The sequence below is a fragment of the Littorina saxatilis genome, linkage group LG8 (assembly GCF_037325665.1).
Source record: "Littorina saxatilis isolate snail1 linkage group LG8, US_GU_Lsax_2.0, whole genome shotgun sequence".
Taxonomy (NCBI): Eukaryota; Metazoa; Mollusca; class Gastropoda; order Littorinimorpha; family Littorinidae; genus Littorina; species Littorina saxatilis.
The window spans coordinates 65035035-65049329 of record NC_090252.1 but is presented as its reverse complement, the minus strand read 5'-3'; the positions used below and the strand labels follow the sequence as shown (position 1 = coordinate 65049329).

The 14295-nt window shown below is 40.7% G+C and overlaps 1 protein-coding gene across 1 annotated transcript in view; it reads right to left on the bottom strand.

Moving 5' to 3' along the window:
- Positions 1 to 4955: 4955 nt before the first annotated feature.
- Positions 4956 to 14295, bottom strand: part of LOC138974144 (uncharacterized) — a 59857-nt gene continuing 50517 nt past the window's right edge. The window contains exon 9 of the mRNA XM_070346833.1: positions 4956 to 13531. Within this exon, the coding sequence (XP_070202934.1) occupies positions 13232 to 13531 (300 nt within the window). The 3' untranslated portion in view covers positions 4956 to 13231. The remainder of the gene's footprint in view (positions 13532 to 14295) is intronic.

Below are 14295 nucleotides of genomic sequence, written 5' to 3'. Positions count from 1 at the left end.
AGGGGTCGGCCGCCGCTAATGCGCGGGCCGCTATTGCGCGAATCTTTAGGGTTAGGGTAAGGACTAGGGTTAGGGTTAGGGTTAGGGTTAGGGTTAGATTCGCGCAATAGCGGCCCCGCGCAATAGCGGACCCGCGCAATAGCGGCCCAGCCCCGATAACAATGCTATGCGTTCGGTGAAAGTTAAAGGACCATATCAGGCTGTTTTTGGTGTCAAAAACGCGTTCATTTGCGTTTTGGCGTGACTTAGGTTAACCAGACATATGCATGCTGTAGGAAATTGCTTTCTCACCTTCCCTCACAGTGTTTAGTTTATTTCGGAATCGTTTTGGGCCATAATCCGACGAATTTCGTGGCTGAAGCGAAGCGTTTTTGTGTTCCGATCTGGCGGCCATTGTATCTCGAACGGTCCGCGAGACTACGGAAGTGGTGAAATCTGGGTCAAATTCCGATGACGTCACATCCAGAGACAATGGCAGAAGCAACTTCAGCTGCTGAACCATACAGTTTTGAGCCGCCAGCATGTTTGATTTCGCTGAAGGGGTCGGCTTCAATTTCTCAGTTCCACCCGAGACGGACGTGTTGGGCGATCGACTACTCAAATGAAGAATCAAGATTCTGTTGTTCTGACACTGCGCCCGTTAGTCTTGTGAACGATTTCTGTCGACAGATGGAATCCATGAATAATTTTGCGGGTGTTTTTATTGACCGCGGATGCGTCCTATTTCTTGAAGACAACGCAAGGCAAGCCAACTATGTCATTTAAAACTCAGATGGAATTGCTTGTGGAGACGCGCCGCTGTTGGCACTTTAATGAATAATGAACTTCGATCTGCGTGGTTTTAAAAACAAATGGCGTAAGAACAGTGTCCGCTCAATAAAATCATGCCTCTTAGTAATTCCTGGTCAGTCCATTCCAAACAAACCATCTGGTATCGCGATTTTGCCTTTCATCCGTCACACAAAATTACAACATTGAAGTGAGCAATGTTCACAGATTTCTTGAAATATCCCAGCTCATATTTAAACCCAATTCCTCGACATGTTTGTTATCATAATTTGCCAACAGTCAGAATATAAGAAATAACTCATGATATCCCCAGAAATTTTCTTTATTTTTTCGATAAATGTGTTTGATGACGTCATATCCGGCTTTTAGTGATAGTTGAGGCGGAACTGTCACGACCTCATTTTTCACCGAAATTGATTTAAATTTGGGTCAAGCAATCTTTTCCTCAGTCCGGACTTTTGGATTGCATTTCAGCTCGGATGCTGAAAAATTACCTGATTAGTCTGCTAATTAAAGTTGTCATTAAACACGAATTTTCACTTACAGATTAAAAATGCATTGCATTGTATTCCTCATATTCTCTTGAATTAAAAAATATATAGAAATTCCATCTCACACGGCATTAATAGGTATAACATGCGCCTTGAGTCGCCTTGTGTGGTGAGATACGTGCGCGATATAAATCCTCGTAAATGAAAAATAAAAATAAAATATAGTATGTTTACATTACAACGCACTCAGAATTAAAAAAAAATAGGTTGAGTATAATAGTCGCATGCTTCGCGGGGAGGAGCGTGACCCGTCTCGGTCTTCCGGGTATGGTTAGCCGAGACTATCTGAATGTAGTCTCACCGATGACTGTTTTTTTGAGTTTATCTTTTAGTTTGATGCCTACAGATTGACTAAATGTTTTCATATCGCTTCAAGCGACTTGTTTTTGGTTTGTTTGCGGCACCGTTGAAATGGATTCTGTGGTACCGCGGCGCACCCAATTCCAAGGAAACAATCTCATCATTTATGTAGAATTCAATTGTCAGAGGCCTGGCTTGTGTTTTTGTTTGACATGTTGTGGTGTTCGTGGTTGTTAAAACAGGTTGTTGCAGTAACACACACACACACACACACACACACACACACACACACACACACACACACACACACACACACGACTGACTTGGCGCACCGGGCACGCACACACGCGCATAGACAGACATACAGACACACACCCGGCGCACGCCGCACGCACGTACGCGCGGGCACATTGGCACACACACACACACACACACACACTGTGCAAGCACACACACATACATTGACATACACACACACCACACGCATACACACACACACACACACCGTGCAAACACACACACACATATACACTGACCGTACACACACACCACACGCATACACACACACATACATACACACACACCACACACACACACACACACACACCGTGCAAACACACACACATATACATTGACACACACACACACACCACACGCATACACACACACACACATATACACTGACATACACACACACACCACACGCATACACACACACACACATATACACTGACATACACACACACACCACACGCATACACACACACACACATATACATTGACACACACACACACACCACACGCATACACACACACACACATACACACTCACACACACACACACACACACACACACACACTGACACACACACATGCACACACACACACTCATACACACACTGACACACACACACACGCATACATACACACACACACACACACACACACACACACACACACACACACACACACACACACACACACACTTGTGCTGTACTGTGACTGATTCCGTCAGTTGTTGTTTGTTCACTCTCAGTCTCACTATACTGTGTGTGCGTCGGAGTGCCGCGCGCGTTTACATAAGGAAGCCGGGCTGATAAGGATCAGATTCATATAGTCCTGTGAGGTTATCCTCAAGGACATTCGGGCTGCTTTCTCCCTGGGGAAAGCGAGCTGCCATACAGTACGGCGCTACCCTTTTTACATTTAGTCAAGTTTTGACTAAATGTTTTAACATCGAGGGGGGAATCGAGACGAGGGTCGTGGTGTATGTGTGTGCGTGCGTGCGTGCGTGCGTGCGTGCGTGTGTGTAGAGCGATTCAGACTAAACTACTGGACCGATCTTTATGAAATTTTCCATGAGAGTTCCTGGGATTGATATCCCCGAACGTTTTTTTCATTTTTTTGATAAATGTCTTTGATGACGTCATATCCGGTTTTTCGTGAAAGTTGAGGCGGCACTGTCAGGCTCTCATTTTTCAACCAAATTGGTTGAAATTTTCGTCACTGAAGTAGTCTTCGACGAAGCCCGGACTTTGGTATTGCATTTCAGCTTGGTGGCTTAAAAATTAATTAATGACTTTGGTCATTAAAAATCGGAAAATTGTAAAAAAAATATTTTTTTTATAAAACGATTCAAATTTACGATCATCTTATTCTCCATCATTTTCTGATTCCAAAAACATATAAATATGTTATATTTAGATTAAAAACAAGCTCTGAAAATTAAAAATATAAAAATTATTATCAAAATTAAATTGTCGAAATCAATTTAAAAACACTTTCATCTTATTCCTTGTCGGTTCCTGATTCCAAAAACATATAGATATGATATGTTTGGATTAAAAACACGCTCAGGAAGTTAAAACGAAGAGAGGTACAGAAAAGCGTGCTAACCTTCTCAGCGCAACTACTAAACCGCTCTTCTTGTCAATTTCACTGCCTTTGCCATGAGCGGTGGACTGACGATGCTACGAGTATACGGTCTTGCTGAAAAACTGCATTGCGTTCAGTTTCATTCTGTGAGTTCGACAGCTACTTGACTAAATGTTGTATTTTCGCCTTTCGCGACTTGTTTCTCTTTCTTTTTCTGCATGCGTGCATTCATGTTTTCAAGCCCTGACACTGTTGCTGTAAACTTGGGTTCTTTATCGATCGTGCGCATGCGTGCACACGGGGGTGGGGTTTTTGTTTGTTTGTTGTGTGTGTGTGTTTTTTAGCGTAGCAAAAGAAGCATAAAGGAGGCTATTCCTGTCGATAAGAGCTCTAGTTGATGAAGATGTTTGTTAGTGTGCTCTGTTTTTCTTTTGTTGTTCAGTACTGAATTAAGCTCACTGTTTGCTGTGCCTGCGTGTAGCCTACTCCCATTGTGCGTGTGACTTAATTGTGTATTTTTGTTTGCTTAAACGCCTTATGGGCCTAAAGCCGAAAATAAAACCTTGAAACCTTGGGTCTGCACAAAGTTGACCGCTCTCAGAAATAAATCCATACCCTCGCCGAACGTGGAGATTGAACTCACGGAAAGCGATAACTGGCCATAGCTACCCACTGAGCCATTTCCCTGCATTTGAATCACGTGTTTGTGTGTGTGTGCTTGTAAAGCTATGGGAGGTCTGTACAAACATTAAACGTGTGTGTCACTGATTATAATCTAGTTTAACATCTGTGCAATCTGGTGCATTCTGGGAGTATGTATTATGAACTTAAACAACAACTGACAAAAACTGAGCAAATTTAATACATAGTTTGTATTGACAGTAACCAACGATCATTTTAATCCTTCAACTGAGTTAATACTATTTGAACACACGTACTCTTTGTTAGCAAAAGTGACTCACTCGGACAGAATCTCACTGAATCGTTTTATGGAGGACGTTGGTCATACTAGGCACACTGTCATTTTCTGTTTTTATTCCTCGATTTTTTTTATCTCGAATTTTTATTCTTCTCGGAATTGTGTAGCTTTTATCGGAAAACGCCCATGCCTGAATCTGTGTGTTTGTTTGTGTGTGTGTGTGTGTTTGTGAGTGTGTGTGTGAGTCTGCGTTCGTTTGTGTATGTGTGTGCGTGTGTATGTATGTGGTTGTTTGTTGTTCAAGTGTGTTTGTGTGTGTGTTCCGGTATGTGTATGTGTGTTTGTGTGGGAGTATGTGTGTGTGAGTATATGTGTGTGTGTGTGTGTGTGTGGTTTCTCTGTCAATAATAGAGTGACAATCCTAACAGATGCACAGACACTAGGAAAGTTAAGAAGACACACACTTTCAGACCGACCAATTGACCAACTAACACTGAGACAGACAAACACACACAGCCAACTTGTGATTATTGTATTTATTGAAAAACGCCAAAGCTTTTTGATTATGAACGACAAATCACTTGAATTTATATACACAAGCATTCATATCATTTTCCCCATGATTCAGAGCAAATATATAAAGTCACTAAAAATATAATTCAACGAGCATAGAGCTGATATGTATTAGTACAAGAGGTATATGATAATAGTTAGTGGAGATAAATCCCCAAAATGATATGTGAAATCGTTAACTGTAATCAAAATCAACAACTGATATGTTATTACTGAGAGTTCTGTTAACAAACATTTCAACGTTGCATGTAAATAATCAATGCTCTAGAATATTTGTCATTTTTACAAAAAGTTGTAATTCTTGGCAAGTACACCACTTAAGAAAAGCTGCAGACTTACATAACAACGAGATGATAATTACTGTCATTATGTCTCAGCTAATCAGAAACACTTAAAAAAAAGCATGTGATTAAAAAAAAAAAAATTCGCATTGGTTTTGCTATTTTAAAAAATCTTACACTGGCATAAAAGAGGTGGTTTGACTCCGACAAAGAAAAGAGATACTGTGTAACATATTCTGAAGATTATGACATCCATCTGTGTATTCACGTTCACGTACCTGAAACCAGGCATTGATAAAACAAAATCACACAAAAATACTGTTTACACATCCCATACTTTGCCTGAAAATATTGCGAAACAATTTCTGAAATAATTACTCATACCAAAGTCTAATACTATGAAATGAATTTAAAATCAAATTCCAATGATGCACAGATGTTACATCTTAAACTAGACAGCGAGTCTCCAAACAAAAGTCAGCGGATCTGAACAGTGCCTGGACACAAAGTAGCCAAGCCTTTCTCTTATAATGTGAACGTTTATTTGTATCATCATGCCAGGTGTAAGAGAAGGGGTGGATGAAGAGGGATGGAGGGTGGGAGGGGCTGTCGTAGTCAATGTGGCTATATTCATCCGTGAAAATACAATGGATTTCAAAAAAGTTGTCGTCACTCGCATCTGACATGTGAAAAATAAAGACCAAGGGAACCAAATGGTTTCTGGGAAAACTGACCTTGCTGACTGACAGTCACTTTAAGTACCTTTCTATTCAATATGTACATGGAATGTTCTGAGCAAAATGTCAATTCAATTTTCTGGATGTTAGTTTTATGTTTTTATTATAAATCTCTGATGACAACCTGGGACAACAAACAGAAACATTTGTTTAATGACAGAATCAAACTCTACTCTACTATGTTCAAAAACAGGATCAAACTCTTCCTACTTAAATTTAAAAGCGGAATCATGTTTGGAATTAAGTGCAAAATCACTACAGTGTTAGCAATTTTCGTGAGAAAACCCCCCACATAATCTAAGACATGGAAATGGATCACAAAATCTAAAGTAACCATCCAGAAACAAAGTATACATATATGTACAAACGGATGATTAGTTCCATTTTCTCCTTCAACTCAAAACAAAAGGTGAGATGTAGAAGCAGAAAAGTGGGTAGGATGGGTGTGTGATGTGTGTGTGTGGGGGGGGGGGGGAGTGGAGTGAGGACTGGAAGAGGAAGGACTCCCCCTCCCCCACCCCTAATAAAAATTAAACAAGAAATGAAGGAAGGACGTCAGTGAGAAGATATCTCGACTTGTTTTCATGAAGACAAAAGAATACAGCAGTCACTTGTGTGCATTCATAATATATCCACCTTAATACAACAATGTTGTCAGTGGAGAATGGACTGGAGGGTGAGTGAGTGGGAGGGGGGGGGGGGAGAAATATGTGTGTGTGTATTTACTTTGTGTGTGTGTGTGTGCGTGCATGGGGGTGGGGGTGGGGGTGCCGGGTTGTGGAACGGAAAGGTCAGACCTTTATCATCACCATAATTGTCACTCCATCTGAAGAAAGTACAGACAGTAGCCCGAGAGGACAAGGTGGCTAGGTTTGTTAAAAATGTGGTACATGTACTAAAAATTAAATGACACCAAACGCCTCACAAATTGATGATAAACTCGCATACAACCCTGTAGCATTGAAAAGGATTTTGAAACAAACAGCTCTACCAGGAAATCCTACATATACTAACGCAGGTTACAGCTTACTTTCGTTTTTTACAGAGAGACAAACAGAGAGACAGTTCTACTCTAATGTGTACATTGTTAATGCCAGCACTCAGAACATAGCAAAGACTGCTTTTCAATCTGAAACTTCACATGAGCAAAGACACTGGATGGATTATGAAGCTAGCAGTCTCTTGCAGATTCATTAGGGCTCTATACATCTGCAGGCAATTTTATCAATGATTTGGGACATGCAGATACTCTGTTGCACTCCACCCTAAAAACACAGCCACAGACTGGCGGAATAAAGAGGAACCCATGAAATGAGACACTCAGCATCAAACAGTGTCTTTCAAAATCTGTTACCTGAGCTTCAAAGAAAGCTGCATTATTTACGCAATAATAGAGCAAAATTGCAAGAAAAAAAAAGTTATGCTTTTTTGTGTTGTAGTTTCGACGTTAATACTGAAAATGTGCACTTGGCTGAGCTCAAGGTATAAACGTCTGATCTCTTAGTACAAGGGAAGTAACTACATGTACCTCTGTTTACAGTATAGTTGTCTCCCTTCCATCCAACAACTACATGTCAATGGCTTAGAAAATAGTACATGTATAACCAATATTCGAGTTTAAAATATTTGCTGATAACATTTACTTTTCATCTGTCTTCATATTTGTTTTCTCCCAACAGAAAAAGTGCAAGAAACTTTGCTGATCTTTGCTTCTTTTTCTTCAAGAGACAACATAAAGAAAGCGAGAACAAAATCCATTAAAACATACCCACAAGATAAAACAGAGGTGATTAGAAGAAAAATTCGTACTGTCATGGCAATGTAAATATATTAATGGTAAGTGGAAATATACAGACAACGATAAGAGGAACGGTAAATGTTCAAACAAACACATGAAGCAGACGTATAAAACACAAATAATTTGCCATAAACAATAGTGTTATATTTACAATTCAGAAATAACATGAATGAAATGTTATGATTTAGTATTTAGTGTCACACAAACTTGGGCTACATTTTCAAATGATACCTGTGGATCATTACATTTAATAGCACAATAAAAAATAAAGAAGTATTCTAAATAGTTTTCCATTCCAGTTGATTCGTCTGATTATTCATCCCAAATATTCATGGTGTTCAAAATAAAATCAAGTGTGTGAAAAATCTGATTTATCTCACTCATTCATGATTTTAATTTTACAATTGAACATTTCTTGTAATACGTGTCAAAAACAAAGAAGTAACACTCCATTAAACCGCACATTACAAGCATACAAGGTCTGTTTGCTTATGAAGCGCAAGAACTGAAAGCATATACAATGTCAGTCTTCATTAGAGTACAGTCAGTACAATGCATGAAGTAAATTCCAGCTGCTCTGGTTTTCTGCCCAAACCATATCAAGTTCAATGACTTGATACGATCACTATATCAGCAGTTCTGATTAATACATTGACACTTCACAAGATATACGGTTGCAGGGCTCATTAAAATCATTCTGTAGGTACAAATCAACTGAAAAAACCCCACCAGTTTTATGATATCAAACAAAGTACATGTACCATGGATGTTAAAAGTCACACACACATCAACTCATCCATTAAGGAAAGTGTAGAATAAACACATCTCAAACCAACCAACCACCCAACCAAGTCATCAACCAACCAACCAACACCTAGAACATCTATTTGCACGTACACAAACGAGAACCAAGACATTGGTGACAAGATAGAGAATGTGGAATGAAAACTGCCATGGATTTGCCATGGAACAAGAGACTAAAAAACTATGGCCTTTAAACATTGTTTTCCTCTGGAACACAACCCTGCTGAATAGTGCGTTTTACATGATTGTTCTTTTGTTATTGTAGCAAAACTCTCGCCTGTAGTTGCTTCACACTCTTGCCCGCCCCTTTCACCCCCCCCCACCCTCCTTCACTCTCACAAGCAAAACTTGAAACAAAATCAAGATTAAGAAGAAGCTGAATGTTTAAAAGTCCCAATGATAAAAATGAAAATGATTTATCTGAAAAAAACATGTTAAATATACACTAAAATATACTCTAAAATAACATGGTGAAGAAAGATTGTTCACACACACACACACACACACACACACACACACACACACACAAACACACACACACACACACACTTTGAATTACGAATAATCAAAATAAAAAGATTCAATGATAAACTTTGAAAAAGTGTGCAATTATTTCTGAACCACCCCTCCCCCTTACAAAAAGTAAGAATACAACTTACAACCATTTAACAAAAACCTTCATCATGAAAACTATTATTCACTTCAATTGCAGGTTTATAAAACATTTAGTCACTGCATTCATACAGATCTTTGGTATCTAAGCAGCAAAATCCCTCAAACTTCTCCAGAATTAAAAATATAGAATAAAAATGCTGTGATTGGTGGAACCGATTATAATGCAAATCATATGTTAAGCAGACAAGTCAGGTTCAGAAAGCAAATCTACAGCTAGGAAAAAACTAAAATATACCTTACTTTAAAACCCTCAAAAGTAAAAATGTTTTTAAAATACATGTTACTGCAGTAAAATGTATAACACAGAGGTAGTATAGACATATAAACTTTATAATACATAACAGAAACAAGAAAGCATTGTCTTAGTTTGCTGTAGATAGAAACATCATGGAATAATTAAAAACAAATAGGGTGAAAACCCTCTGGAAGGCAACTAGTCGTATGGAACTTTTTGGATAAAAATCCAGGTTGGCTTTTAAACAAATTGTACAACTATTTTCTTAAAACCAAGACTACGCCAAACGGGGCCTTTAGTGCAACTCTTAATTAAAGCTGCAGGCCTTCTCGTGCAAGCCATCATGTTCACCTCCACAAATGTGTTGAGACTTGTACACGGACTAAGAGCCTCCTTCCCCTTACACACATAGCAAAGCTCAACAGCCGGGCGGCTCCCTCAGTGCACAATCAAATTTTGTTGTGCCGAATTAATTTTCTACGTGACACACCCATGTCAATAAGCTAATCTTCTTCTTCTTCGTCTGCGTTTGTGGGCTGAAACTCCCACGTACACTCATGTTTTTTTGCACGAGTGGAATTTTACGTGTATGACCGTTTTTTACCCCGCCATTTAGGCAGCCATACGCCGTTTTCGGAGGAAGCATGCTGGGTATTTTCGTGTTTCTATAACCCACCGAACTCTGACATGGATTACAGGATCTTTTTCGTGCGCACTTGGTCTTGTGCTTGCGTGTACACACGGGGGTGTTCGGACACCGAGGAGAGTCTGCAGACAAAGTTGACTCTGAGAAATAAATCTCTCGCCGAACGTGGGGACGAACTCACGCTGACAGCGGCCAACTGGATACAAATCCAGCGCGCTACCGACTGAGCTACATCCCCGCCCTAATAAGCTAATCAATTCAGCACAACATTCCACGGCACAGAATGCCGCCATGCTTTTAACTGTTGGTATGTGACCAAGTGAAAGGATCTCTTTATTCCATGTAAAAGCCTGGAGAGATCTGTGGCGCTGAGCATGATACTGTGTAGGAAGGAAGAACAAGACTTTAACACCTACAGTGGAACTCCCCTTTTAAGAACCCCCAAATTTAAGACTCCCTCCCTTTTAAGACCCTGTTTTATCAGACTTTTTTTTCATAGCCTCTGTAACTGTACCCCCATTTTAAGACTCCCCCCTTTATAAGACCTTTCTTTATTTGGTGTTTAACGTCGTTTTCAACCACGAAGGTTATATCGCGACAGGGAAAGGGGAGGAGATGGGATAGAGCCACTTGTTAATTGTTTCTTGTTCACAAAAGCACTAATAAAACAAGAAGAGCAAACGCTCGATCGAGTCACTTTCGCAGTTCTGAATATTATATGAGGCATCAGATGGACAGGAAGAAATTGCTATTCACAACACAATGAGTCACGTTCACATAAAATTTGAGCCCGGTCACTTTTATAGTTTCCGAGAAAAGCCCAACGTTAAGTTGTGTGTTGCCGAACAGAAAAGGCTAGTTATCTCCCTTATTTTTCTGATAACGTTCGTAAAAGGCTACAGATGTAAATACTTTGATGTAAAGAATAATCCTACAAAGTTTCAATCACATCCGATGAACTTTGTCAAAGATATAAAATGTCTAATTTTTCCTTTGACGCTGACCTGTGACCTTGAAAAAGGTCAAAGGTCAACGAAACCATCGTTAAAGTGCAGAGGTCATTGGAGGTCACGACTAAACAAAATATGAGCCCGATCGCTTTGATAGTTTCCGAGAAAAGTCCAACGTTAAGGTGGTGTCTACGGACGGCCGGCCGGACGGACGGCCGGCCGGACAGACTAACACTGACCGATTACATAGAGTCACTTTTTCTCAAGTGACTCAAAAATTGCTCCAGGGGCTTGCAACGTAGTACAATATATGACCTTACTGGGAGAATGCAAGTTTCCAGTACAAAGGACTTAACATTTCTTACATACTGCTTGACTAAAATCTTTACAAAAATGGACTATATTCTATACAAAAAACACTTAACATGGGTAAAAGGAGAAACAGAATCCGTTAGTCGCCTCTTACCACATGCTGGGGAGCATCGGGTAAATTCTTCCCCCTAACCCGCGGGGGGTGTTTATAAGACCTGATTTTCTCAGATTTGTTGAGGTCTTAAAGGGGGGGTTCCACTGTACTTTCCTTTGCTGAGCCATAGAAACACACATCCCTCCCACCTCTTCCATTCCATTATGCAACATCACCTGACAGATACCTTCAATAATGCTCGAGTTAACACCAGACTAGCCATGATCTAAATTCACTGAAGGTATGCAGTTTGCACAAAGTTAACACCAGACTAGCCATGATCTAAATTCACTGAAGGTATGCAGTTTGCACAAAGTTAACACAAAAAAGAACTGTTAAAAAAAAATAAAAAAAACCAGGACGTGGGAGAGTAGGGTGTGGTAAAGATGGGAATACAGCTAGTATTGTTCACAATTTTCGCAGAAGATGCAGAAACCTAGAAAATGACCTTAAAAAGGCATGGCACAGTATAGTCGTTTCAAATACCATACAACTAGGTACATGGTTATTATTGTCAACAACAAAGTCATATTTCAAGCAATATTTGTTGAAGGTATATTTTTTATGAATTATATTCTTCCTCTCATACATAGTAGTAACTACGATCAGTTGCAAAGTAGGAATTCTCTATACTAACATGTACAATAGTGGCTTACAGACAGACAAACAAACTTTAACTTTACATACTAAATGAGCTTTTTTTTTTAATATTTTTTTTTTTTATACTGAATACAGCAGTTACATTATGAATCACCTATATTTTGTAACTCCTAGAAATATAACTAAACTGATGCACTCAATTTTCAAAATGAAATGAGCATGAATTAGCAATGCAAATGGCAGTATCAAAATATCTCTAGTGCTGCATTAGTTACACTAAGCCACTGAGAATACTCCCTAGGCCTAAAACACTACTTCTAAGAAAGGTACAGTGGTGCCAGTGATGTGAGCACCCTCCAATGACAGACCACCTGTCAATGAAGGACGCCTGCTGGTAACACTCTCACTGTCATCTCAAAGTATGCATGCTACAGGGAAAGGACTGGGGAAGGAATGTAAAAAAGCTTACTGTGGCATGCCTCCCTCCTGAAAAGGCCGGGCCTTCTATCTCTGATTGAAACACACACAAAACATCCACTTCATGTGCTTTAGATTGACAGAAAAAGCGTATGTACACAGATCAACTTACTTCTTGTATGCTTATGGGCTCCAACTCCTTTGTTTTTGCAAGAGTAGGCTTTTAAGTGTACTGTATGGCTATTTTCCCCCTGCCATCTAGGCAATCATACTCGATTTTAGGAGAGTAAAAAAATATCCCCTACCAGATTAGGGAAGATCGGCATACAAATCCCAACCCTGCTTTTCATCACAGGTACCACTGTACCATAGCCTTTTCGAAGTAAAAACCCAACCCAAAACATGTGGCTCTTTTTCCCTCTTTAGATGGCGGTGCCAAGGTACGGGTCACCGTAGCCTTTTTGAAGTAAAAACCCAACCCAAAACGGTGGCTCTTCTTCCCATAATCCTCTCCCACTTTAGATGGCTGTACAGAAGTTTGGGTCACCGAAGCCTTTTTGAAGTAAAAAACCCCAACTCAAACGATGGCTCTTCTTCCCATAATCCTCTCCCGCTTTAGATGGCGGTGCCGATGTTGGGGTCACCACGGCCGACGCTGTGCATGCTGTGCATGCTGGTGTTCATGTTGACGTTGGTGTCGGTGCCGCCGTCATCGGAGCTGTAGCGACGGGGCGAACGCGGGGCGTCATCGTCATACGCCCTGTTGCGGCGTCCCTGGTTGCGGTCGTAGTCACGGCCGATGTCATTCTCGTAGCGAGCGGGCTTGGAGTCGTAGGCGGGCTTGGAGTCGTAGTCATGAGGCTTGTACGGTTTCTCGTCCGCGTCGTCCATCGCCTTGTTGGTCTGGCCACGAGCCTGCAACACACAACACACTTTTCTCAGCTACCGTACATTGCAACACACTGTTCTCAGCTACCGTACATTGCAACACACAAAACATTTTTCTCAGCTACTGTATTACATTGTAGTGTATACTGGCGACTACAAGGCGCTTTCTTCTACAACCCGCACTTTTTACACAAACACAAGGAAAATCCATGAACAAGGCACTGCCCCTATATTCTGCACACTGCCGCTATATTTCGCACGATGAAAATGAAGAACAGGGTTTGAGACAGCAATTGTAAACTTGCCATCACAGACCATGACAGCACAATTGGGAACCAAATATGATTTCATTTTTTTCTGTTCTTATTTGGACTTTGTGTATATAATACAGCACAGCTCTCCTTTCACAGACCCCAGAAGTAAGACTTGGCCGCTCTCAAGACCCCAGAAGTAAGACTTGGCCGCTCTCAAGACCCCAGAAGTAAGACTTGGCTGCTCTCAAGATCCCAGAAGTAAGACTTGGCCGCTCTCAAGACCCCAGAAGTAAGACTTGGCCGCTCTCAAGACCCGAGAAGTAAGACTTGGCCGCTCTCAAGACCCCAGAAGTAAGACTTGGCCGCTCTCAAGACCCCAGAAGTAAGACTTGGCTGCTCTCAAGATCCCAGAAGTAAGACTTGGCCGCTCTCAAGACCCGAGAAGTAAGACTTGGCCGCTCTCAAGACCCCAGAAGTAAGACTTGGCCGCTCTCAAGATCCCAGAAGTAAGACTTGGCCGCTCTCAAGACCCCAGAA